Source organism: Schistocerca americana, chromosome 9 (genome assembly GCF_021461395.2).
Source record: "Schistocerca americana isolate TAMUIC-IGC-003095 chromosome 9, iqSchAmer2.1, whole genome shotgun sequence".
NCBI lineage: Eukaryota > Metazoa > Arthropoda > Insecta > Orthoptera > Acrididae > Schistocerca > Schistocerca americana.
Genome location: NC_060127.1, coordinates 159,744,478 through 159,772,308, shown reverse-complemented (window position 1 = coordinate 159,772,308; position 27,831 = coordinate 159,744,478). Strand labels below are relative to the sequence as shown.

At 45.6% G+C, this 27,831-nt stretch overlaps 1 protein-coding gene across 1 annotated transcript in view; it reads left to right on the top strand.

Moving 5' to 3' along the window:
- Positions 1-27,831, top strand: part of LOC124551094 (actin-histidine N-methyltransferase) — a 426,960-nt gene that overhangs the window by 365,108 nt on the left and 34,021 nt on the right. The window contains exons 8-9 of the mRNA XM_047126025.1: positions 1,913-2,027; positions 18,350-18,526. Coding sequence (XP_046981981.1) covers positions 1,913-2,027; positions 18,350-18,526 — 292 coding nt within the window. The remainder of the gene's footprint in view (positions 1-1,912; positions 2,028-18,349; positions 18,527-27,831) is intronic.

The following is a 27,831-nucleotide window of genomic DNA, read 5'->3' as shown; positions in this document are numbered from 1 at the left end:
ATAAAGCGTTAGTAAAGAAATGTACAATAAATATTTTACAAAAAACTGAACAGATGTGTGTCTCTCGTGACGATGTGTCGTCTGTTGTCATAACGTTGTATAACATTTTTGAATTTTGTAATAAATTAAGTTTTATATTTTGCAGTAACCCGAATTCACAAATTGAATCAAGTGTTCCGTCTACTACACTGTTAACACACAATAAGTAAAATTTCGTTAGTAGCTACTCTTTCTGATGTAGTAGTCTTAATGTCCAGTAGTGATGTTTAAAACCCATAAAGCTTTGTAAATTCTACTGTTGTTGTGAAATGTATCAACATTGCAGAAAAGTGATTAAAAAGATAATTGCGAAACGTGGGGATACGGAACCTAGAGGCAAAAAGGATCGTGGATTATACATTGCGTAAGAGTGGAGGTAGCTTCCTGTGTAACACGAAAACTGCTGTAATGATTTCTTACGCTTATAGGTCAGCGTGAAAAGCGAAGTGGGGCTACCTCTGATTACTTCCCGCTTTTAATGAATTTCGTTTAAACTGTTTAGATTGAGGCGGAATAATTGACGGGGGAATATTTATGCTGTGGCGTAATTTCTGTGTAAAGCAAAGTGAGCGCTTAGAGAACCAGATACCAAAGTCACGATTTGGAGACGTCTCCCGTTCCTTGAATCACTTGGCTATCATCTGCCCTGGTCTGCCGATATCGCACGAGGACAGATTGACAACGATTTCGGAAACAACTGGATTCCCGTTTCGGCATTATCGCTACCAGCTATGTTGTCTTTTCTTCATTTATTTGTCGTAGTCGTCAGTGTGAAGGCTGGTTCGATGCCGTGTGCCACCCCAGTATGTTCTGTGCAAACCTATCTTTCTCTGCATAGCTACTGCAACCCAAGTGCATTCGAAACTGCTTACTGTACCATAGAAATCTAAAGGGGGGAAAATTTTACTTTGTTACTAAACGATCGTAAATTTTACTAATCCATATTTTATGCAAAGGAAATTAAAACTTACGGTTTACGCACCATTTACTTACAATTAAGAGGTCTCCAGTGGCATATGGGATACAAAAAAGTAAAAAAAGCCCCACTTTACACCGTGTACTGACATTACGAGATTGGCGAGAACCACGAATTGGTTCCAACTGCAATCGTAAATTTTACTAGGGTTTAGAGGATCGAGAGTTAAGCATGGTCCCCCTCTACAATCTTTAGCCCTTCCCTCCGCCACACACACACACACACACACACACACACACACACACACACACACACACACACACTCTTTTCAAGTCGACGATTCCTTGACGCCTCAGGGTAAGCCCTATCAACCGATCCCTTCATATAATGAAATTGTCCCATATTCTTTTCTCCTTGGTTCGATTCAGTAACTCATTATTACTTATGCCATTTATACATCTAGTCTCCAGCATTCTTCTGTAGCACCACATCTCAGAAAGCTTCTGTTCTCGTCTTGTTTGAACTATGTATCGTCGACGTTTCATGTCCATACAGGGCCACAGTCTACACGGATACCTTTTGAAAACACTTTCTATTTACTTGCGTTCGATGTTAGCAAATTTCTCTCTTCAGAAACGCTACTCCTGCCATTGACAGTCTACACGTTATATTCTCTGTATTTTGTATATTTTATTGTTATTATTAACCTCGTAGACACCTGTGACAGGTTAAAAACATGGATGATAGATAGTTCAGGGAATGGGGGAACAGTAACAAATAGTGAACACCCCCCTTTCCCTGAACCGAATCATGGCTTCGCGCCCGCTGCAGCAAGTGCAAGGTGTTGGATGGCGAAGGTTGCTTGCATTGAATCGGATTTTCGACTTTAGCGGTAGGCAGCAGTCCACTGAGGTCCTGCGGAAGTGTAAATGTGGGCGTCGTTTCTTTCTGTTACAGCTGGGCCGTGTCCACAGTGATGACGCGCCAGAACTTTGTTCCTTCCGCAGACGGCGGTGCCATGCTGAATGCGCTCATCCCCGTCTGGGACATGGCCAACCACGACAACGGAGCGGTGAGTACTTGCGGAATTCTCTTATCGTTAACAGGCAAACCATTTTGCCGCATGTCACACGTGACGGGAAAGAGGGGATCATCCACAGACAGATGATGTTTCAGGCATCACATCGTCATGATTACCCATATGAGGTCCTTTGCTGGAAAAAAGGCCTCTTCCTTACGTTTCCATCTTTCACGTTCTTCAGCGATAAGCACCCACATTGCTCCTGCTAATTGTAATGTCGTCTACTCATTTTCCTTTACGATGTGGTCTTTGTCCTACCATATTGTGAGAACGAGGCCAAAAACGAGCCAACCCCCCTCCCTCCCAGATCGCTGCCCTGGCCGTTGCCTAAAGCGTCAGATTTTGCCCCTCAAAAATAAAAGTGGTCCCATGCAATGAGTGTAGGCAGCAGCTGCATCGGCGCCCTGGAGGTAGTTTGGCATTACCTTCCTCAGGCCTGTTACGAAATGTCTGGTGTGTATGTGTGTCGTGTGGATGACTGTAATGATTGATTGTACGCTGTAGTGTCGGATTGTGTTGTTGTGGATGATGGGAAGGGAGAGAGTGAAACCCAATATCGGCACACAGCTTACCACCAGGCGGACCACCGAGCTTGACGTCACCATCCGGCGGACGCGTCGCAGCTAACAGTGTCACATGGCCTCACTTCATGATATATTGTGGAGAGATTGGTGATAAGGAAACTCAAAGCCGTCGGCACACGAGACGAGGCGGCACACGAGACGAGGCAGCTAACGTTGACGTGCACTCTGCAGCGGTAATCGTCGCCCTCTCCTCTCCCCCCCCCCCCCCTCCCACCCCTGCAGATGCGGGGTTAGAATACGCCCGAGATATTCCTGCCTGACGTAAGAGGCGACTAAAAGGAGTCTCACACGTTGCGGCCTTTGTGATGGACCCCTGTAGGGTTTGACGTCCATTTTTAAAAATTTTCCCGAAGAGCGAACCAATTGGGGAAAGGCGCCTTACATAGTGCATAGTGTCCATCATGTGCTGAGACCTCTCGCATCCTTCGTTGACACGGATCTGCACTTCCGCTCATTCTCCAGCTGTTGGGCGAGGTCACCCTCCTGGATGCGTTTTCCTCCATCCTCTCTGCAGTATTGCTTTCTGCGCTGTCGACGGTAATGGACTTCTTAGATCTTTGCGCCAGTAGCCAGTCCGTTGTGGTGGGGCCGCCATGTACCATGTTGGTTGTAGCCTCCTGACCACACAGAGATTGCTCTACTGATGCCTGTACCGTTAACTCCCCACGTATGTCAAGGAGCAGTTGCCTGTCACCCTGGGGCATCGGGACTCCCGGCAATGGCCATCCTGCCAGGTGGCGCCGTGGGGCAGGCCCCTGGTTGGAGTGTGTTGCATCAGGGCAGATGACACCCCATGAAGTGTAGTACGTCATCTTATGCTGGTGTTCAAACACCAGCAGTCTCTAAGCGGTCAAGATCTAACTTCAGTGCTAAGAAATACGACCCCAAATCCACCCCCCCCCCCCCCCCCAGCCACACCATGGGAGGAACGCCAAGCTAAGGACGGCAGTGAAGCTTATTCACCCCAGTACCTCGTATGAATCTTCCATGAGACCTCATTTTTTGTAGAGCATTTAGAAGACAAGCTTGGGGAGGTGGAGGGCTTGTCCAAAATGCGACCAGGTTCGGTCTTGATCGAAACTACATTCTCTGCCCAGTCACAGACACCACTCGCCTGTGATAAGCTGGGGGATGTTTCTGTTTCCATCACGCCCCATAAGAGCTTCAATATGGTCCAGGGTATCATATTTCACAGGGACGTTCTTTGCAGTCTGATTATGAGCTGCGCGCCAATTTAGAGAGGCGAGGTGTCTATTTCGTCTGGCGCGTCCATCAGTGTCCGAGGGATAATCGGGTTCACACCGGTGCCTTCATCTTGGCTTTCGAGGGTGACACATTACTTGAGAAGGTCAAGGTGATGGTCTACCGCCGTGACATAAAGCCATTTATCCCTCCCCTGATCCAATGCTTTAAGTGCTGGAAGTTCGGCCATATGTCTTCATGCTGTACTTCCTGCGTCAAATGTTGGGTTTATGGTCGTCCTTCACATCCCAATACTCCCTGTGCCCCACCTCCCAGTTGTGTCAACTGAGGAGAGCACCATTCGCCTTCCTAGCCAGATGGCAGGATTCTCCATAAAGAAAAAAAATCATGGAATACTGACCGACACAGAGGCTAAGAGAAAATATGAGAGGCATATTCCACCACGACAACAGTTCTACCATCTTCCGTTCCACTGCATACAGTTGGCTCTCAGAGCCGTCAGACTCCACTTGCCCCTTGCTGGTGGGGGCCACTTCCCTCCCTGTTGCTTCTGCATAACCTACTTCAGGAGCAACCCTTCCCCCCCCCCCCCCCCCCCCCCGCCCGAACCATTGAGAACATCAGTCCTCACTTCTCAGCTGGAGAAGTGTAAGCCTTCATTGGCTTCACTCACCGGGAAGGGATTCCTTGGGCAACTCCTTTTCCAGGTTCCTAAGAGTGGCAAAGCTGACACCTGCCTGTGGCTGAAGCAACCACAGGTAGCTGGTCGTAGGGCTTCACGGTCCTCCTGTCCCTGAGACTGAATCAGTGAAGCCCTCCCAGCTTTACGAATCTAAGGAGCAGCTAGAGAAACCTAAAAAGAAAAAGACTCCCAAGAACCAAGGCACTGCGATGGCACCCACACCACCACTACCTACAAGCTCTGTGTCTGAGGATGAGTTGGAGATTCTGGCGTCTGCTGAGGACCTACTCTCGCAGTGCCCTGAGACACAATAGATGTTGATCGCACAGGTACTCATCTGGTGGCAGCAGGTGAACCTGAGGCGTAGACTGCCTCATTGACTGTATCATGCCGTCCCAGTCTCACGATCACGCAATCCTTCAGTGGAATTGCGGCGATTTTTTCCACCACCTGGCTGAGCTACGGAAACTGTGAAGCTTTACATCTGCTTTCTGCATTGCCCTCCAGGAAACCTGGTACCCGACAATGCGGACCCCTGCCCTCTGCGTCTATAAGGGATATTACAGGGACCATAGCGACTATTATTGTGCCAGGTGGAGTTTGCATCTATGTCCTGAACTCAATATGTAGTGAAACTGTGCCCCTCAATCCCCTCTTGAAGCTGTGACTGTCAGGATAAGGACGACGCAGGAAACAGCTGTCTGCAATGTATATGTTCCTCCAGATGGTGCAGTACCCCTTCCCTACTTGTGGGAGATTTTAACGCGCATAACTCTTTGTGGGGTGGCGCCCTGCTTACTGGCCGAGGTAGCGACGTCGAAAACTTACTGTCACAACTCGACCTCTGACTCTTACACGTGCCCCCACACATTTCAGTGTGGCACATGGCACATATTCGGCCATTGATCTCTCGGTTTGCAGTCCTGGCTTTCTCCCATCTATCCACTGGAGACCACATGACGACCTGTGTAGTAGTGACCTCTTCCCCATCTTCCTGTCACTCCCCCAGCGTCTACCCAGATGGGCTTTAAACATGGCAGACTGGGAAGCCTTCAAATCTGCTGTCACCGCTGAATCTCCCCGTGGTGCCATCGATGTTGTCGCTGAGCAGGTCACTACGACGATCTTTTCTGCGGCGGAAAACGCGATACCTCGTTCTTTAGGGTGCCCCCAGCGAAAGACAGTCCCTTGGTGATCGCCGGAAGTCGCTGAGGCAGTTACAGAGCGTCGGCGAGCTCTACAGAGACATAAGTGGCACCCTTCCCTAGAGCACCTAATAGCCTTTAAGCGGCTCCGTGCCCACGTTCGCCAACTTATCAAACGACGGAAGTAGGAGTGTTGGGAGAGGTACGTGTCGACCATTGGGTGCTATATGTCACCTTCCCAAGTCTGGAGGAAGATCAGACGTCTTTTTGGGTGCCAAAACCCAACAGGTGTGCGTGGAATTAACATCAATGGCGTGTTGTCTACCGACGCAACGCGATTGCCGATCACTTTGCTGGGCATTATGCTCGAGCCTCTGCGTCGGAGAACTACCCCGCAGCCTTTTGCACCCTCAAACGGCAGAAGGTAAGGAACGTCCTCTCGTTCACTACATGCCACAGTGAATCCTACAACGCCTCTTGCACATTGCCCCGACACTGCTCCTGGGCCGGATCGAATCCACAGTCAGATGATTAAACGTCTCTCGTCTTTAGGCGACATCTCATCATCTTCAACCGGATCTGGTGTGATGCCATCTTTCCATTGCAGTGGCAGGAGAGCACCATCATTCTGGTGCTCAAATGTGGTCAAAACTCGCTTGATGTGGAAAGCTACCGGCCCATCAGCCTCACCAACTGTCTTTGGAAGCTGCTGGAACGTGTGGTGTGTCGGTGGTTGGGTTGGTCGTGGAGTCACGTCGCCTACTGGCTCCATGTCAGGGCAGCTTCCGCCAGGGTCGATCTACCACTGATAATCTAGCGTCCCTCCAGTCTGCCATCCGAACAGCCTTTTCCAGGCGCCAGCATCTGGTTGCCATAATTTTTGCCTTACATAAAGCGTAAGACACGACCTGGCGACATCATATCCTTGCCACATTGTATGAGAAGGGTTTTCGGGGCCCGCTCCCAATTTTTATCCAAAACTTCCTGTCGCTCCATACTTTCTGTGTCCAAGTCAGTGCCTCTCATAGTTCCCCCCCCCCCCCCGCCCCCCCATATCCAGGAGAAAGGCGTTCTGCAGGGCTCCGTATTGAGTGTCTCCCTATTTTTAGTGGCTATTAACGGTGTAGCAGCAGCTGCAAGGCCGTCGGTCTCACCTTGTCTGTATGTGGATGACTTCCGCATTTCGTACTGCTCCTCCAGTACTGGTGTTGCTCAGCGGCGCCTACAGGGAGCCATTCACAAGGCGCGGTCATGGGCTCTAGCCCACGGCTTCCAGTTTTCAGCCGCTAAGTCGTGTGTCATGGGTTTCTGTCGGCTTCACACCGTTCATCCAGAACTTTATCTTAATGAGGTTCCACCCAATGTATTGGAGACATATCGATTCTTAGGAGTGGTTTTCGACGCCCGATTGACTTGACTACCTCACCTTTGTCACGTAAGCGGAGGTTCTGGCAGCACTTCAATCCCTCCGTTGCCTGAGTAACACGAACTTGGGTGCAGATCACTCTACGCTGCTGCAGCTCAACAGAGCCCTTGTTCAATCCCTCCTAGACTATGGGAATCTGGTTTACTGTTCGGCGGCGCCCTCAGCTTTGCGTTTACTCGACCCAGTGCACCACTGTGGCGTTAGCCTAGCGACGGGAGCTTTTAGAACGAGTCCGGTGACCAGCGTCCTGGTGAGGCCAGAGTCCCTCCATTGAAGGTTTGGTGTGCACAGCTGCTGGCCAGTTACGTTGCACACGTTCGTAGTTATCCTGCACATCCCAATTACCGCCTCCTTTTCCCAACCACGCCGGTCCACCTCCCGTATCAGTGGACCAGGTCAGGGCTTATGATTGCGGTTCGCGTCTGGTCCCTTGTGTCTGAACTGGAGTCCTTTCCATTACCACCTCTCCTCGAGGTCCATTCACATACGCCTCCATGGTGTACGCCAAGGCCGCAGATTATTGTGGACCTTTCACATGGCCGAAAGGACTCCGTTAACCCTGCAGCTCTACGTTATCACTTCTCTCGTTTTTCGAAATGTACCGGGGCCATGAAGTGGTTTGCACTCACGGCTCGATGGCTGATGGTCACGTTAGGCTTTGTGTATGTTCATGGGAAACATATTGAACAGTACTCCTTGCCAGATGGCTGCAGTGTTTTCACTGCAGAGCTGGCTGCCATATCTCGTGCTCTTGAGCACATCCGCTCATGCCCTGGCGGGTCATGTCTCCTTGAGCAGCCTACAAGCTATCGACCAGTGCTACCCTCGCCATCCTTTGGTAGCGTCCATCCAGGAGTCCATGTATGCACTGGAACGGTCCCGTCGTTCCGTGGGGTTTGTGTGGACCCCAGGACACGTCGGAATCCCAGGGAACGAACTTGCCGACAGGCCGGCCCAAGAGGCTACGCGGAAATCGCTTCTGAAGGTGGGCATCTCCGAAGCTGACCTGCGTTCTGTCTTACGCTGCAGTGCTTTCAGGCTTTGGAAGACGGAATGGCATAACAATACGCACAACAAGTTGCGTGTCATTAGGGAGACGACGAATGTGTGTAAGTCTTCCATGCTGTCCTCTCTTAGGGAATCAGTTGTCCTCTGCCAGCTCCACATTGGCCATACATGCCTAACGCATGGTTACCTCCTCCGTCGCGAGGACCCACCTGAGGCTCACAAATGAGGGTCGTCCACCTCTTGCTGGACTGCCCACTTTTAGCCGCTCTGCGGCGGGCTTTTAACTTTCCCAGCACCCTGCCTTCGGTGTTGGACGACAATGTCTCAACTGCAGCTTTAGTTTTACGTTTTATTTGTGAGGGTAGGTTTTAACACTTGATCTAAGTTTTAGCGCATGTCCTTTCGTCCCTCTATGTCCTCCACGCTAGTGCTTTTAGGGCGGAGGTTTTAATGTGTTGCAGTGTGGCTCGCTTCTCCTTTTTATTCGCATGGTCAGCCAGCCATGGTAATCTGTTCTCTTGTTTTGATCTCTCCTGCATGTTTCTCGCGTTTCTCTGTGGTTTCCTTGTCCAATTTTGTCCATTTTAGTGTTTGTTGCCCCTCTGTCATTCTTGTAGTTTTCTCCTTTCTTCCAGCTATGTTTTGTATGTCTCGATTATTTTACTCCCACCAATGACCTAATAGTTTGGTCCCCCCCCCCCCCCCCCAACCTCTTTTAAACAAACCAACCAACCTACCAATCGTCGGCGATATTTGGCAAGCAAAACATACAGTTTGTTTACGAAAGTGGACGCACGTAGAATTCCTACTTTAGCTCTATTAAAAGGCATATCTCCTTTCTTGACCATAGGCTAGTCGTGTTATTCTGTGATTTGTATAAATAAAAACTTCAATATCCGTGAAGATGTTATAAGACAACAATGAAAGATACATATCCACTCAGTAAGGATATCGTCTTACAAAAGTTCACCAAATCGTAGAAACCCATTCCTCACCGAGATCGCAGTTATGTTTACATAACATCAAATATTACAGAAATTATTTCTATTAATTTCATAGGAAAGTTTCACAGTGTTTGGGAAAACGTGAAGAAAAAATTTTATAAACAGGACTTCAACAGTGTATCTAACCACCGTCGATTTCTTAATGTGGCCCCTCAACGAACTACGCTATACTGAAACATTGCTTCAGCATTACCCGCCGGAATCTTATTAATTGACAATTAAAAAGAACAGTTTCTAACAAGAACGACACTTTTTCATGAATCTTCAATGGCTCGTTGCCTTAAAACGGCGTTTACTTTCATAACACGTGGTTTATAATGCGAGAATTTCTAAATACGAAAAATCCTGTAACCACCAATAAGACGTTTTCCGTCATTTTACCACAAATAGTACCAATAACGATTCGTTCTGGAGGTATACGATGTGCTGGCGCTTAGAACCAACATGTATTGATAGGATGCAGCATGTAGCACAAGAATCACTGAATATGGGCCTCTACTGAGCGCGACAAACACAGTATGGCGTCTCGCTTTCTGTTATAACGTAGGAAGCGTTTTTGCTTGCTGTTGATTGTTCTTTACTTGGCACATTTCCGAAATATCGCAGAACTTATTTTGTGTTTCACGTGACGAAATGGCTCCTCAGCGTGAAATCACAGTAAGTGACGCTACAAAACTCTTAGAGTAGCAAGTCAACTTTAGCGAACTCGTCACGCGGGCCGACGGCTTTAGCTGCCACCACCACCACCACCACCACCACATCAACAACAACAACAATTAACAACAACACTCCTTTCTTACCGGCCAAGTACTGGCAGTGAGAACTTTCCATTACCAGGATTCGAAGCAGCTTATTTCAGATTCGGAAGCACCACCACACAATCGTGCGTTAGCGACCTCGCGGCTGCGGAGGCGGGTGTGCTTTTCCTATTGCAAGATTAATTCGTCGCGGCTCGGCTCTGAGCACTATGGGACTTAACTGCTGAGGTCATCAGTCCCCTAGACTTAGAACTACTTAAACCTAACTAACCTAAGGACATCACACACATCCGTGCCCGAGGCAGGATTCGGACCTGCGAGCGTAGCGGTCGCGCGGTTCCAGTCTGTAACGCCTAGAACAGCTCAGCCACTCCGGCCGGCGTGTATTTATAAAAATAATTGAACGTCTGTACGTGTAAGTTTCACATTTTCTACGAAACCACCGGACTGATTTCAACCAAACTTGGTATGCATATCACTCACTGAAAGGAGGTACTGTGAAGGTAAGAATTACCTACCTTCCATAGCGGCGAGGATGAAAAGAGGGTGATTTGAGCCAAATTTAGTATATATTTTACTTATTATTTCTGTTAGTTGTACAATTAATAGTGTAAAATACCGTGGGGGTAATATACCCATAGAAGAGGAGGTGGGTGTTGAGAAGCTGTGACATCAACATCATTCGATAACGACCGATAATAGAACCGAATACATTCATTTTCGGGTCGCTAGGCTCATTGGTGACAGCCCCGTTGAAGTTCCATCCTTGCGAGGAGGGATCCAAAGACAGTGACAAACCAGTATATCTCTACAGGGTGAAAAGTATGTAAACCGACAAACTCTGGAAGGTTGTAGGGGACATCAAAACAAATATTTTTCCCTAATGTCTTTTTTTCCTATGAGGATTATTTAAACCGGTGGAGGTTGTATTACGCTCTTCAGTTGTTACAAGGCGTATTACGCTCTTCAGTTGTAGGCAAGTGCTGTCCACCAGTGTAGTAGTGCATTGTCTCTGTTTACTAATGAAGCGATACACCTGGAGTGAGTACACTGATATGGTTGGTGCGTACTACAACGGACGAGCTGCACAGCGGGTTTATCGACAACAATCTCCTAATCGCCGTATCCCGCATCATACGACCTTTGCTGCTGTGTACCAAAGTCTACGTGGGACCGGGTCATTTAACAGATTACCTGGACAGGGACGCCGTCGCACGGTTAGGAAGCTGTCTTGCAGCATATGGAGCGGGATCCTTCAATCAGCACTCGTGCAACTCCACATAACATGGGGACGAATCAGACGAATCTAAGTACAGTCCTTCGAGAGCAGTTGTTACGTCCATTTCACTTTCAGCGTGTCCACAACCTGGAAGCAGTTGATTATCCACCCAGAGCACAGTTTTCGCAGTGGTACCTGGAACGGTGTGAAATGCATCCTACATTTCCATCCTCTGTGTTGTTTACCGATGAAGCAACGTTCGGGAGTGAGAAGTCTTCAACATGCACAATTCGCATGTTTGGAGTGAGGATAACCCACATGCCACAGTTACTAGCGCTCATCAAGTGCTGTTCTTCGTTAATGTGTGGGTCGGTGTTGTTGGGAACTGTTTAATTGGGCCGTATCTGCTACCTAGGCCATTAAATGGCAGGCAATATTACAATTTTCTCGCCAGAGCATTGCCAGAATTGCTGGAAGACGTCCCGCTCCCTACAAGACAACGCACGTGGTTCCAATATGACGGGGCGCCGGCACATTTCAGTCGTCGAGTGCGTCGATTCCTGGACCGACGGTACCCAGAAACGTGGATTGACACAGGTGCCCTGCACCATGGCCTGCTCGATCCCCAGATATGTGCCCTCTGGACTTTTTTGTGTGGGGAGAGATGCGCAACCTTGTATACGCAACTCCTGTAGCATCAGAAGAGGATCTGGTTGCCTGGATAGTAGTAGTAGCAGCAGCAGCAGCAGCAGGAACAATTCAGGATACTCCTGGGGTTTTTGTCCGTGTCAGACAGAACATGATCCGACCGTGTAAACTTAGTTTACGTGTCAATGGAGGCATTTTTGAAAATCTACTGTAATGGGAATTGGGTTGTGTTAATGTGTTGTCTCTTGGTCATAAAAAAATGGAAAAGTGGTTGTTGGTTTAATTAATTTGCCGCCAGAGAAATCTTCCTCTACCGGTTAAAATATTCCTCATAGGAAAAAATGACATTAGGGAAAAATATTTGTTTTGATGTCCTCTACAACCTCCCAGAGTTTGTCGGTTTAATTATTTTTCACCCTGTATAACGCCTAAAGCAGTTTCTATCAAACGTGGCATGCGTGTCACTTGCTACCTGGAAAAAAATTACTAAACACACCTAGCACACATATGGCTGAGGGTGGGATTGTAAAGGGTTGACATGGTGCTTCGTGAAGTTTCAACCAAAATTGGTATCTCCTATGTTTCAGTATTTTAAGCTAGTTTGTACCGGAGCTGATACCCAGGCACATTGTGGGAATCGGTTAATTCCTCTTGCAAAACATTTTTATTGTGTTGAAATTAATGCTCAAATAATGGCACTATTTAAAAATGCATCGTTCGGAGTTCGCGTTCAAAAGCTGTCACCTTTAAATAACTCCTGAGTGGAGCGAGACTTGTGGTTCACATTTGGTCCACCTTTGTATTCTACGTGACTGTAAGGTAAATTTTAACCGTTTGAAAAATGCTTGCTTCGTTTGAATTTATGTGAAACACCCGTTTTATTCTGAGGTTTTTGAAACGGAATACTTTAAACTTGGATGAATCGGTTCAAACTTTGCACGAACGTAGGTGAATGGATAAAGCCAAGACGACTTTTTTAATCCAATAATCTCTATCCGTTGCGGAGATTTGTCCTTACGTGAATTGAATATGGGGAAACAAAGTGACTCAGAGAAATAAACAGTGCATTCTTACGATAAAATTACAACTCCCTTCAAAAATTCAGCTTCATTCGAATTTTACGTGTAAAAATATTTTCCTTCTGAGTTCATATGGGTGCCGCTTCAATGTTACAGATTTGGTCGAATCGGTTTAAATTATGTAAGAGCCGACCGCGGTGGCCGAGCGGTTCTAGGCGCTCAGTCCGGGACCGCGCGACTGCTACGGTCGCAGGTTCGAATCCTGCCTCGGGCATGGATGTGTGTGATGCCCTTAGGTTAGTTAGGTTTAAGTAGTTCTAAGTTCTAGAGGACTGATGGCCACAGTAGTTAAGTCCCATAGTGCTCAGAGCCATTTGAACCATTTGAAATTATGTAAGAACGTATACAAATACATGTCATTAATTGTTGTCTACTGTCACGATATAAGCATTATGGTTCGAAAGAGAATAAAAACATATACCGGAACGGTCGTCGCCTGAATGAACAGAAACCTGCATCGGTTGCCAAGCTATGGCGGTTTAACGTCATAATTGTGGTTGAGTAAAAGTTGCGAATCAGTGTCCCAAATGCTCCTATCGTAGCACAAAAAAGACAAATTATTCCAGGGCGGAGTTGGAAGGTAAAAGAAGGCTTCTAGCTTTTCGACTTAGTTGGCACTTAGTAAGAAATTTTTATTAAAAGTCTTAACGATTCGTGTTTTTTATGAGTTATCCGTACTTCCCCAGCGCAATGAGCTTTTAGACCCATGCCGGCCGGTGTGGCCGTGCGGTTCTAAGCGCGTCAGTTTGGAACCGCGTGACCGCTACGGTCGCAGGTTCGAATCCTGCCTCGGGCATGGATGTGTGTGATGTCCTTAAGTTAGTTAGGTTTAAGTAGTTCTAAGTTCTAGGGGACTGATGACCTCAGTAGTTAAGTCCCATAGTGCTCAGAGCCATTTTTTTTCTTAGACCCATCTACTGTTAACATACATGGTGACGGTTGTAAAAAACAAATAGACACAAATATATGTGCTTCTAGAGAGTGGGATGCATCTACAATAGGAAGCACACTATGTGATCAAAAGTATCCGGCCACCTCCAAAAACATACGTTTTGCATATTAAGTGCATTGTGCTGCCACTAACTGCCAGGTACTCCATATCAGCGACCTTAGTAGACATTAGACTTCGTGAGAGAGCAGAATGGGGCTCTCCGCGGAACTCACGAACTTGGAACGTGTTCAGATGACGGGGTGTAACTGGTGTCATATGTCAGTACGCGAGATTTCCACACTCCTAAACATCCCTAGGTCCACTGTTTCCAATGTGATAGTGAAGTGGAAACGTGAAGGGGCACGTACAGCAGAAAAGCGTACAAGCTGACCTCGTCTGTTGACTGACAGAGACCGCCGACAGTTGAAGAGGGGCGTAATGTGTAACAGGCACATATCTATCCAGACCATCACACAGGAATTCCAGACTGCATCAGGATCGACTGCAAGTACTATGACAGTTAGGCGGGAGGTGAGAAAACTTGGATTTCAAGGTCGAGCGGCTGCACATACGCCACACATCACGCCGGTAAATGCCAAACGACTCCTCGCTTGGTGTAAGGAGCGTAAACATTGGACGATTGAATAGTGGAAAAGCGTCGTGTGCAGTGACGAATCACGTTACACGATGTGGCGATCCGATATCAGGATGTGGGTATGGGGAATGCTGGTGAACGTCATCTGCCAGCGTGTGTCGTGTCAATAGTAAAATTCGAAGACGGTGGTGTTATGCTGTGGTCGTGTTTTTCATGGAAGGAGCTTCCATCCATTGTTGTTTTGCGTGGCACTATCACAGCACAGACCTACATTAATGTTTTAACCACCTTGTTGCATCCCACTGTTGAAAAGAAATTCGGGGATGGCGATTGCATCTTTCAATACGATGAAGCACCTGTTCATAACACAATGCCTGAGGCGGTGTGGTTGAATGACAATGAAATCCCTGTAAGGGACTGGCCTGCAAAGAGTCCTGACCTGATGTTTTGGCACGCCGACTTCGTGCCATACCTCACCGACCGACATCGATACCTCTCCTCAATGAAGCACTCCGTGATGAATGGGCTGCCATTCCCCAAGAAACCTTCCAGCACCTGATTGAACGTATGCCTGCGAGAGTGGAAGCTGTCATCAAGGCTAAGGATGTGCCAAAGCCATACTGAATTCTAGCTTTAGCGATGGAGGGACCCACGAACTAGTAAGTCATTTTCAGCCAGTGTCCGGATACTTTTCATCTCACAGTGTATCAGAGAGTGGGGGTCTAGGAAGTATTAGAGAGTGGGGAGTCCATCTGTAATTGAAGTATCCCAGAGTGGAGATCCATGCATCCTAAACTTTAATATCACGTTGTGTCATATTGCACGACATGACTAATACTATATTGGATTACATAATGGCATGTGTCATGTTATAAGACGTGGCACATGTAATAACGTTACTTTACATGAGATGGGTGCTTATACTGACAAGTAAAAAAAGCGCGAATATGTCAAGATGTTTTGATTTGTGCTACGATGTGCTACGATGGGAGCATTTTATACTCTAATTTTCTTATTTCTATCAGTTATTACGGAACGACAAAAAAATGTAGGTAAGATCTGTGATTCATCAGCGGGAAACCAGAATTCATTTGTCTTACACTGTATTTTATACTACAGTGGTAAGTATTAATAAGTGGTCTATATAACTGTCAAATATTATTCATCACGTTGTGTTCCTGTCAGCGATGGAGTATATTACAAAATTTTGATGGCTTCATGGGTGTTGTCCGAAGTCGAAAGTCGTAAAAGGAAAAGAAATAGAAAGTAGTTTGAAAGCACTCGTATTCATTCTCGAAGATACCAAAACCATGTGACTAATGTTAAGTAGAAATAATTTTCACAATAGTGGCAACTGTTTCGACTGAGACACATGGACATCGCGCTCTCCTGTACAAATTGTTCATTCTGAGAAGACACTCAGCCCAGTAGTTGACGGTAGTAACTGTAACATTAGAAATCGAATGGTCTCGGCAAGTACCGACAACCTTCATTACACATCCAATCTATTCATCATGAGCCAGCAGACTACGCTGGGTTCATTGCGTATGCGTACTCGTCGATGAAAGCAGATGTAACTCGAGGAGCTTAAACGTTACGGAAACGTTATGTGTAATTCAGCTCGAAACGGTTAAAATTTATTGACACGTTCATTGAGGGTACTGTTTGGACACAATGTCGAGAACTAAGCTTAGTAGCGACCAGAAACAAATGAATATCGTTTGGAAGCCGCGCACTGCTCTCCAACTTGTATCTAAATAGCTAGTCCCATTAGCGATCGCGCTTGAGAGTCTTCTGAGTGAACTATTAACACAGCTTCAAGTCACGTGGTTCAGACGTGATACACACACACACACACACACACACACACACACACAATTTTCAAATGTTGTGTGGGGCAGTTGACGTCATTGTTCCAGATCATAATGTTAACGTGAATACCAATATTAAAGTGGCGATTTTTAATATTAATTATGCAAGGAGGTCAAACTTATGTAATTCGAAAGGTACTTTGCCATGGATGTGCATATCGTGTGTATGTAGCTGTTAAGAGTGGCAAATGAAAGTAGATGCTTTCATATTCAAAGCTCTGGTGATACCTTCTCTACCTCCCAGGCGCAGTGGCAAATACAGAAAAACCTCAAGGAGGGGGCGCTAAAGATACCATGAACTACCTTTACTTTTACCGTAATAAATAATCACGTCACATGCAAAGTTTAATAAAGTTTTATTTAAACTTACTATCACACATACAAGACAATGCCATCTTATGATATAAAAAAGTTACAATTGTGGTCTCTGGTTCTCTTCCTCAAATGATTCTATGCGCCTATTCTTCCTGGCAAATTGGTTAATTACATCGTCAACAGGACAATCAGTGTCACTACGCCATTAAGTCGATCCTCCTTCATTGTCGACCTCGAAGGTTCTCTGTACAAGAAAACAGTACAATATTATCAAACAAATGCCCCGCGCGCCCCTCATATGTATCCACCACTGCCCAGACGTGAACATCGAAAATTGAAATGCTACGAACTTCTGCCCAATGTACCGATCAGGTGGTATGGTAGGAATGACACGAAAGTAACAGCATTTCGTGAAATCGCATTCTAGGGACATTCATGTTTGTATGGTTCATTTGTGGTAACACACGCATACCGGGCAGCTACAGTGCGAAAACTGCCAGGTCGATGATGTTGTCAGCAGTGGAAATCAAACTATGTAGCAACGAAGTCTGTAAATAAAGCTATATGTTGGCGTCGTTATTTCGTTTACTTTTCTGCAAGAGTAACTTTGTGGTCTTTGCCACCGTTAGCAGAAAATTTGAAGTTAAGTCCCTAATTTTTAATTCATTCATTTGGAATAACTCCGACTTCTGGCTTCCCTTATTATACGGAAACTATATTTGTTTTAGGCTATGCTTAGGAGAACGCTGATGGGTCGGAGTGAAACAGGCAGAGCTAGACAGACACAATTTTTGCGTAAACAAAGTGATACGAATCATGTGAACGTTGACAGTGATAATTCTGTCTTTGATTTGAGAGATACATTTAAATGTGCGCCGAACGTAATTGCAAATAGTTTTGAGGGTTATAACTGCTGTTGATGAATTTACAATGCAGATTTTGTAATGCAAATCGTTTCGCACCAGAGGCCATTTTATGCGACAGAACGGTATTCACATATTGTTGTCATAAGGGAAAAGTTAATTTGCTGCCGTTAACACAAACTTCATTTTTCACTGCACTGTATCAAGGACTCACTTCAAATGATCGAACAATTAAAGAGAACTAAAAGAATTGCTTCAAGAATACACGAAGCTACGATGCAGAATTTGCTCTGAATCAGATCCAAGGCTAAAATTTCATCACCTTCGAGATGAATGACCTTTTTTATCGCAGATCGGGTCCACTAACCCTATTTGTCGAATTTCGACCACATGCGTTACTTGTACAAATTAAAAGTAATTTCCATCGCCTCATTCTGTGCATTTTTTGTTTGTTTTTCCTGCAATAAGTTTCTCACGGTTATCAGGCAAATGCCAAAATTAGATACAACTTTCAAATTTTACCATTCGGGAAGCCTTTTGCCTAACGCCTAGCTCGCCTAGATTTAACTGAAAGAACGAAGTCCTGTGAGAGGGGGGGGAGAGAGAGAGAGAGAGAGAGAGAGAGAGAGAGAGAGAGAGAGAGAGAGAATGTGTGTGTGTGTGTGTGTGTGTGTGTGTGTGTGTGTGTGTGTGTGTGTCCATTTCAGAACGGGAGAAGGTGTGTGTGTGTGTGTGTGTGTGTGTGTGTGTGTGTCTTTATTTCACAACGGGAGAAGGTTCGGCGTTTTTACTCAACTACTTTCAGTTTCCTTCCACATAATATGGTGTACCTATCTGCACGTGTTTCTGCTAATATCGGTTCTTGGTGGACGGGCACAAAAGATGGCTGCCCAAGTCCATTCTTATCCAGATTATGTTCACACAATATATGCATTGACTGCCTCAGCCCACCCGACCTCATGATGCTCTCTTGTGTCCTCAGCTGTCAACTGACTTCAGTCCGACGCAGAACCGCAGCGAGTGCTTCGCCTTCCGCAACTTCACGGCTGGCGAGCAGGTCTTCATACACTATGGCGTGCGGCCCAACTCCGACCTCTTCGTACACATGGGGTTCGTCTTCCCAGACAACGAGCACGACTGTGTGAGGCTGCGACTGGGGGTGAGTTCACCGTAGTCTCTGCTGTGCATGCCGTGTGCTACTGGATGTCACCAACAGGGATCTCACATGTTGAATTACAGTAACTGAAGGCAATGGCAGGTATGTTGAAATGCAGTAACTTGAGGTAATGGCAGGTCTGTCGCCGTGGTGTGCCTCATTATTATGTGACCGTGTGCTTGCGTACAACAAGCATCATATTTCTCTAGTTACATGTGTAAATATATAGCTATACAATGCGTATCAAAAAGAATCAACCGATTTGGCACGTCTCTGTTTCTAAAACTAATAAACATGTGGAAAAACTGGTAGAAGCCGACCTCGGGGAAGATCAGTTTGGATTCAGTAGAAATGTTGGAACACGTGAGGCAACACTGACCCTACGACTTATCTTAGAAGAAAGATTAAGGAAAGTCAAACCTACGTTTCTAGCATTTGTAGACTTAGAGAAAGCTTTTGACAATGTTGATTGGAATACTCTCTTTCTAATTCTGAAGGTGGCAGGGGTAAAATACAGGGAGCGAAAGGCTCTTTACAATTTGTACAGAAAGCAGATGGCAGTTATTAGAGTTGAGGGACATGAAAGACAAGCAGTGGCTGGGAAGGAAGTGAGACACGGTTGTAGCCTGTCCCCGATGTGAAATAATCACATACAGCGAGGTTCGGTGACCTTAGAGGCCAGTAATGTAAGGTCGTAGGAGGATCCGTACCACACCTAATACGAAACTCTTGCTGAAGCTGAACAGCTATTAATAACCCGCACTGCGCAAAACGTAGAACACAAAAAGCGTTCTGTTGTGCCGACACCATTTTTAGAGAACTGAAGTGGGCGCACACTGCTGCTACCTAGCGGGAACCATGTAAAGAGTTTGCTCTTTCCTTTGGTTTAAAAATTCCCGCACTTCCACACGCCAGTCCCCCATTCTGTGGGTAAAGTCGTTCAAATCAGTGTCCAGCTGTGGTAAAAGACACTTCGCAAGCATATCGAGATATGTGCTTCCTGTAACAGTGTTCTCGGCAAAGAAAAATGGACCACAAACCTTTTCCTGTTAACTTACACAGAACCCATTAAATTTTGGAGAGTCCCTCTCATGTTGTACAACTAATGTGGCTATTCCATACCCACATTATGACAGTTTACCTTTCCATTCAAATGTATTGTTGCCTTGTCACTAAGCACTAAGCGTAAAAGGAAACTGTCATCTTCCAATTTACCAAGGACGAAATTACAGAACTCCACACGTTGTTTGTCGTCTTCGCGAAGAGGCTGCTGTAGCTGAATTTTGTATGGTTACATGTGTAATCGTTGACGCAACACACGTCAGTCGGACATCAGGGGCATGTTGAGCTATCAACCTGCACGGCGAACGGATTTCTGCGGACTTCTTGTGAAACTGTGGCTTGTGAAACTATGGCGGATGCGTTCAACATCTGTGTCAGACAGTCTGGGACGGCCCGGTAATTTGGTTTTACAGAAACAATCTGTTCCTCGGAATTGCTCGTGCCATCGTCTAGTGCTCCGTGCCGTAAGAGGATCCATACTATACCTGATACGAAAGTCTTGCTGAAGCTGAACAGCTATAAATAACCCGCACTGCGCAAAACGTAGAACACACAACGCTTTCTGTTGCGCCGACACCATTTTTACGAGAACTGAAGTGGGTAGAGTTGTGGCGATTCGTGAATGAGTCATTCATTTGAACGACTCTAAATAAAGAATCGTAAGAATCGAATCGTGATACGGACGAATCGTCGTTCAAAAGAATCGTACGAACGAATGCGTGTTTCCGAGTCGTGACGATTCCAAGTTCCAATGATTCATCGATTCTTAGTACGCTATGCTTCGAAGGCAACTTCCGAATCATGCCGAGTCGTGCCGAATGATTACGACCGCCAGATGGCAGTCAAGTGGAGGATGCGTGTGAACTAGAGATGGGCAAACTGAAACACGCAACTGTTTCGAAACAAATGAAACAGTACAATGTAATGTTTCGATACGCTGTTTCGAAACAGTGAAACAGTTTGTGTTTTGTAATCTAATAAACCTACACATTTTATCATCTTGAATGCCTACTCTATAAGTATGTCCATATAAACACAGATGCCCGCATCTCGTGGTCGTGCGGTAGCGTTCTCGCTCCTCACGCCCGGGTTCCCGGGTTCGATTCCCGGCGGGGTCAGGGATTTTCTCTGCCTCGTGATGGCTGGGTGTTGTGTGATGTCCTTAGCTTAGTTAGGTTTAAGTAGTTCTAAGTTCTAGGGGACTGATGACCATAGATGTTAAGTCCCATAGTGCTCAGATCCATTTGAACCATTAAACACAGATGAGGTGCGAGAACGCTAATCATATCGCAGAAAGCATGAAACTATCACTTAGGCGTCTTGGCAGTTTAGTATTTCCTGCAGCAAATGCGCTGCTTTCGTGTCGTGTGACTTCCATACTTTTCAATTGGCTGAGGACAGCCATAGCTGAAGACAGAAGAACCACCACGAACGGCGCTGGAAGTGGGAGCAAACTGCAGAAACAACGGATATGCTACTGGGATTCCCATATTCTGTTAGTATGGGTAATATACCCATCCTGCTAATTTCCATTCACACAAAGGGAATCATTGTGGATAATAGGCACAGTGACTATAGACTCACAAATAACGCCAAATAATTCGAATAAATAACAAAGTATAACAGAAAAAAATGTTGTCTTTCAAGGTGCTTCGAACCGTTACTATAAATTCACCATGCTTCCCGGCCTTTCCCGTTCACCATTACACTATCAGTGATAACGTCAAACAGATTGCTTGCAATTATACCTACATCAAATTTATGTATATGTCTAATAACTGTCACTCTACGCCTTTTTTTAATCAAATGTTGTAGGCTTACTTGCGTTTCTTAATGTGATTACTGTACATGAACAGAGAAGCGTATGTTATAAAAAAGTGTAATTTAACTGAATGATTTTCACATATTTATATTTTGAATGTGAATAGTATGCGTTGTTTTATTGTTTGGTTAGTGTTTATAAAGCAGATGTCACGCCATTTCGTAATAGGACAGTAAGATAGAAACGAAGCTTTATTTTCGGATATCTTAAGCTTCATGCTATTGCTTGTCAAAAAGATTTCGACACTCTTGAAAGTGAAAGTGTTTCATGAAGTGTTATGTTGTGTTTCAGTACCTGTGCCGAGCCCGAATCTCGTCCGACACAGAGCGGAATGAAACATCACTGTTTCGATACAATTAGCCCGTTCCAAGCACAGGTGGACTGAAACAGCCTTATTTTGAAACAACGATACAGTTTCTGTGTCTGCCTCGAGATCGAATCTGGTGCAGTTATCCGAGACAGGGGCGGAATGAAACACCACTGTTTCGAAACAGTGAACCACAGCCGTTCCGAAACAATGAAACAGTTCCACGTATCGATACACTGTATCGAAACATAGAAACAGTGACCAAGTCTAGTGTGAACAAAAGGAAGCAATTTTGCACCACCTTTCGCACAAATCGACTCCTCTTTCCTGGCATACTGAAATAAAACAATAGATACAATCAAATCAAACGTGACCTTTCATCAATTAAGGCATTACACGTATAAATCGAGAATCAGACTTGTAAAGTCATATGCATGTTTACTCATAAATAAATCATTTCTGGCATATCTTATCATGACACAGTTCGATTCTAACCCCATTGACAATTTCAGACGTGTCCTGCCATCTGTGAGTAAGATGTAGAACTATTTGCATTCCGTAAGAATCGTGCCATCACAGACTAGAATGAATCGTGAAAGAATCGTGAACGAATAGTAGGAATCGATTCGCAATGTGAGATTGAATCGTAGGAATCGAATCGGGAAAAAGAATCGTGTTGCCCAACTCTAGAAGTGGGCGCACACTGCTGCTACCTAGCGGCAACCATGTACCAAAACTCGAGAGTTTACTCTATTCCAACAGTACGTTGTTCACGCACATGTCTCGAATAACATAACTATTATGATTTTTTAAATATCGAATGATCCTTTTTGGTACACCCTGTATTATTACTTCCTGTGTACTCGCGGGTTCTGACTGGGAATATTTATTATTAGTACTCGGATATTACGTTGGCGGGCGGTATCGGGTTAGTTGTTCCTTTTTCGTTGCTATAGAGTTAACCAGAGATGTACTGGCTTGCTCGTTCGTTTGTACAGTGTCAAAGACGAGATCAACACGTTGCAGGGCATGCATTTTCAAAGGAACAGGCACTGCGGTGACTACAGTTGTGACGAAATACATGAAATGGATTCGCTGTTGCGAATCTGGACAGCCTTCAGCTGTGTAATGGAATTACGATATTGAAAATTTATGTGGGACCGGGACTTGAAGACGGATTCCCCGCTTGCCGCGAGCGTTTTCCGTAACCACTTCACCTAACTAAGAACGCTTCACGGCCACGCCCAAACCTCCATATGTTGTCGTCCTTGTGTCTAAAATGTCGTTCCATTATGAAGGTGAAACTGTGAATACATTTTATGTAGAGATAAAAACTTTAAATAATTTTCCATGATGTACATTCACTACTTGCATCTCATTTTCGCCTTCTTATAATCAATCTTTTAATATTTCCAAAACCTGTAATTCTCGAATTCGGTAATTTTTTTCATACATGTTAACGTTGATTGCCTCGCATTTCGTAACTGTATAAAACATTTCATTTAATTCATCAATCGTGTAAAGCTTCCAGTGAAACTTGGTAAATCTGTCGGACAGTGCTGTTTTATTTTCACACTCCGCCATTAGAATATTTATTTCCACACTATACAGCAGCATAACTTTACAATTAACCAGATACATTGCTGTCGTGATAAATGCTACATAGCCTTCTGTAAGTTACACAACCTTATGGTACCAGATGAAACATGCACTCCGTCTTCAGGGCACGAGTGGCCTACCGGGACCATCCGATCGCCGTGTCATCCTCAGTGGAGGATGCGGATAGGAGGGGCGTGGGGTCAGCACACCACTCTCCCGGTCGTATTGATGGTATTCTTGACCGAAGCCGCTACTATTCGGTCGAGTAGCTCCTCAATTGGCATCACGAGGCTGAGCGCACCCCGAAAAACGGCAACAGCGCATGGCAGCTGGAGGGTCTCCCATCCAAGTGCCGGCCACGCCCAACAGCGCTTAACTTCGGTGATCTCACGGGAACCGGTGTATCCACTGCTGCAAGGCCTTTGTCTAGATGAAACGTGAAGAGTTAATAGTACAAACGTTAAATTCATACGGCCTTTACATGCCATGTTTTGATCTGATCTAGTCAGATTGAAACCAGTTATCGAAAGTAGAGGTCCAGGCGGTGTATTTCATTTATTAAACTAAATCACTGCGTCGTACCGGCCAATCTGACATGGTAATGAGTGTGAAAGATGTTGCCTCCGTATGTGGTATTTCCGTGTGATCTGTGCGCACACAGTCCTGCAAAATGACCTGGAAATGAGTGATTCCCACTAATACCTCAAGGCTGCGTGGGTGGTAATTTGTCAGGCAATGTTGACATGTGCGGCGGCATTAATGCAACTTTCTTTTCCACAATTGTCACAACTGACGAGACACAGATGTTGTTTTTCAATCCTGTTACAAAGCATCAATCAGCTCAGTGAAAATACACGCTCACTGTCACAAAATAAAAATCGTGCAAGGCCCACTACTGAAAAATTTATGACGGCCGTGTTTTGGGACAACAGTGACGTAATCCTTACTCATTAAGTTTCAGAGGGCAATACAGTGACAGGTGGAAGACACTAAAATATTTTGAGGAGCAATCTCACTCCAGCGTTGAGGGGAAAAGTGGTCGGAAATAGCTGCACGTCTGCTCTTTCAAAAAGACAATGCACCAGCGCATCGGGCATATGTGACGTAGGAGTTTCTTCATGAGAACCACTTTGAAGTGGTTTCTTGCGCTCGTTACTCGCCTGTCCCGGCCTCGAACGATTTTTGGCTCTTTCCAGTGAGGAAATACACACTTTGTGTGCATAGTCTCCAGCTGTATCCTTGTTGCTTCAGTTATTTCCCATTAGTCAACACAGACTCCTGTAGATACATTCACTGTGGCCAAAGAATCATACCGTAGTGCGTATGGCTGCATGGATACTACAATGAGAAATAACAGAAGTTTCAAATTTTTTGTGTGACTATACTGTGCAGAAGAAAACAGGAGACCTTAGAACTGGAACACACCTTGTAAGAATTGCGCAGCGTCACACAGGAACGTGAGAAGGTGGCAAGCTTCGTTTTTATCTGAAATAGTTACCTCTGCGCATAGATGCGTGCTCTGCAAGCCTTTGTGCAATGCATGCTGGAGTTTTTTTTTTAAACCACAGCAGGCAGTACTTTTCCTCTTCAACAGATGTAGGCCAACAGGCACATACTGTATTCCCAGATTTCCGAAAAGTGTTCAACAATGTACCTGTTCCACCGCGGGTAGAGAGAGGTAAATCTGTACGAGTTCTAATATATCTCCTATTTCTGAAAATCATCATTTTTGTCATAAATGCATGTTTTCACATTGGTGTGGTTCTGGATTTCTTACCTTTGTTTTCCCGTTTGAATTGGACATAAGCTTAGTGAGTTCTATCTACGCTAATAGTTAATCTGTAAAACCGTCATGTCTATTCGCTAACCTCCAACATTACTAGACGGATTTTTACTGATTTTTTACTGTTGACTTCAGAGTAGTTAGGTCCTCCGTATTGGTTATATGACGGAAAAAGAGTTATTCATACGTATTACAAAAATGTATGTTTGTACAGAGTGACCCAAAAGTCCTTTAACATTTGAAAATTCGACACTTACCGGAATAATGTAGACAGAGAGATAAAAATTGACACGCATGCTAGAAATGAGTAAGGCAGAGAGGTACACAATAGACACACATGCCACAATATCCACGCATCGGCAAAGCTGGAATTCAATATGGTGTTGGCCCAAGCCGATTCTTCACGGAGTGCTGCACTGAGGAAAGGTATCGATGTCGGTCGGTGAGGCCTGGCACGAAGTCGACGTCCCAGAACATCCCAAAGGTGTTCTAAGGACAGGTCAGGACTCCTCCCATTACAGGGATGTTATTGTCGTGTAACCACTCCGCGACAAGCCGCGCATTATCAGCAGGTGCTCGATCGTGTTGAAAGATGCAATCGCTATTCCCGAATTGCTCTACAAGAAGGTGCTTAAAAAATTAATGTAGGCCTGTGCTGTGATAGTGCCATGCAAAACAACAAGGGGCGAAAGCCCCTTATGTAAATAACACGATAACACCATCACCTCCGAATTTTACCGGTGGCACTACACACGCTGGCATTCGCCATACCCACACCCTGCCATCGGATCGCCACTTTGTGTACCGTGATTAGTCACTCCACACAACGTGTTTCCTCTGTTCGTTTGTCCAATGTTTATGCTCCTTACGCCAAGGGAGGCGTCGTTTGGGATTTACCGGCGTGATGTGTGGCTTATGAGCAGCCACTCGACCATGAAACCCAAGTTTTCTCACCTCCCGCCTGTCACAGTACTTGCAGTGGATTCTGGTGCAGTTTGGAATTCCTGTGTGATGGTCTGGATAGATGTCTGCCTGTTACACATTACGACCCTCTTCAGCTGTTGGCGGTCTCTGTCAGTCAACAGATGAAGCCGGCCTGTACGCTTTTGTGCTGTCGTGCCCCTTCACGTTTCCAATTCACTATCACATTGGAAACAGTGGACCTAGGGGTGTCTAGGAGATTGGAAATCGCGGGTACAGACGTATGACACAAGTGACACCCAATCACCTGACCACGCTTAAAGTCCGTGAGTTTCACGGAGCACCCCATTCTGCTCTCTCACGATGTCTAATGACTACTGAGGTCGCTGATACGGAGTACCTGGCAGGAGGTGGCAGCACAATGCACCTAATATGAAAAACGTATGCTTTTTTTTTGGGGGGGGGGGGGGGGGGGTCCGGATACTTTTGATCACATAGTGTATGACGGAAAGTGGCGGCTCAGCAAGCCACGCGATCCTCAATAAACGATGGCAGAGAGATCTTTCACACGTGTAGCTGTATGGGGTGGAACGCCATCTTGTCTTTTCTGGTCAAGCTGCGATTGCCAACACTTTTGAATCCCTCTTTCACTACAGCTCATTTCACGCTCCTCATGCGTCACATGTTGGCCAGTTTTGGCACCTGTTTTCGGTTTCAATAAAACCTCATGCCATTACAACAGTGGGTGTCAAGTTTTACCCGTCTACTACATTCCTCCGTGAATTAAGGCAGATTTAAAATTTTAACAGACTGTTCAGTCGTGTGTGTGTGTGTGTGTGTGTGTGTGTGTGTGTGTCGCATATCCACTCAAACGACATGACCGATTTCAACCAGTCTTGGTACACACTTCACTTGATGTCAGCAAAGGCTCGTCTGTGGGGCTACGAACCACCTTTTACTTGGGGTGGGGGAGAGTGGCATGGCGTGGAGTTAAAAAGAAGCGTAGGTCACGACGCGCGAATACTCAGACCTTATTTGTCCAGTAATTGAAAATGAGAGCACCTAATGACTTGCAACGAACCTTACACATAATTTCAAACCTTTACGAAACGTTTTCTCGCTGTCACCCTCCACATAATGATGAAAGAAAAAAAGTTCATCGCTTACTACATTTTTGCTCTTCATTCTTGCATCAAGCATGGCGCTTTAACTTATTACGTCCTTATTGCTAACAGTATTTTGCAGACAGTGTTCAAGTATACCACTGAAAATACCTACAAAATTATATCAATACGGACGGAAAAAAACTGCAATACCATGGAGGAGTTTTGCGACATAAATGAAAGTTAGTAGGCATGTCTGACTGAAACACGATGTCCATTCATATTTCGCGCCAGTCGCATAAGAATGACGCTAGTAACACCACTGTGAGGATGAAAATCGGGCTTGCTTTAAACAGTCTTGAGCGTTAGTTGCCTTTGAGATAGGAGGTAGTGAGTCGATGTTACTCGAGAATGCCTCGAAGGCAACAGAGGCACCATATCGACAGGTCACAGAGTGTGAACGAGGTCGTACAGTAGGGCTGTGAGAAGCTGGATGTCCTTTCTTTGATATTGTAGAAAGACATGGCACGAATGTAACTATTGTACACGATTGCTGGCGGTGGTGGTCACAGAATATACAGTCGCAAGGTGACCGCAATCCGGACCACCTCGTGGCACTACCGGGAGGAAAGACCGTCGTGTTCGGCGTACGGCTCTGCCGCGTCGAACAGCGTCTGCAGCGGCAATTTGAGCAGCATCTGGCACCGCAGT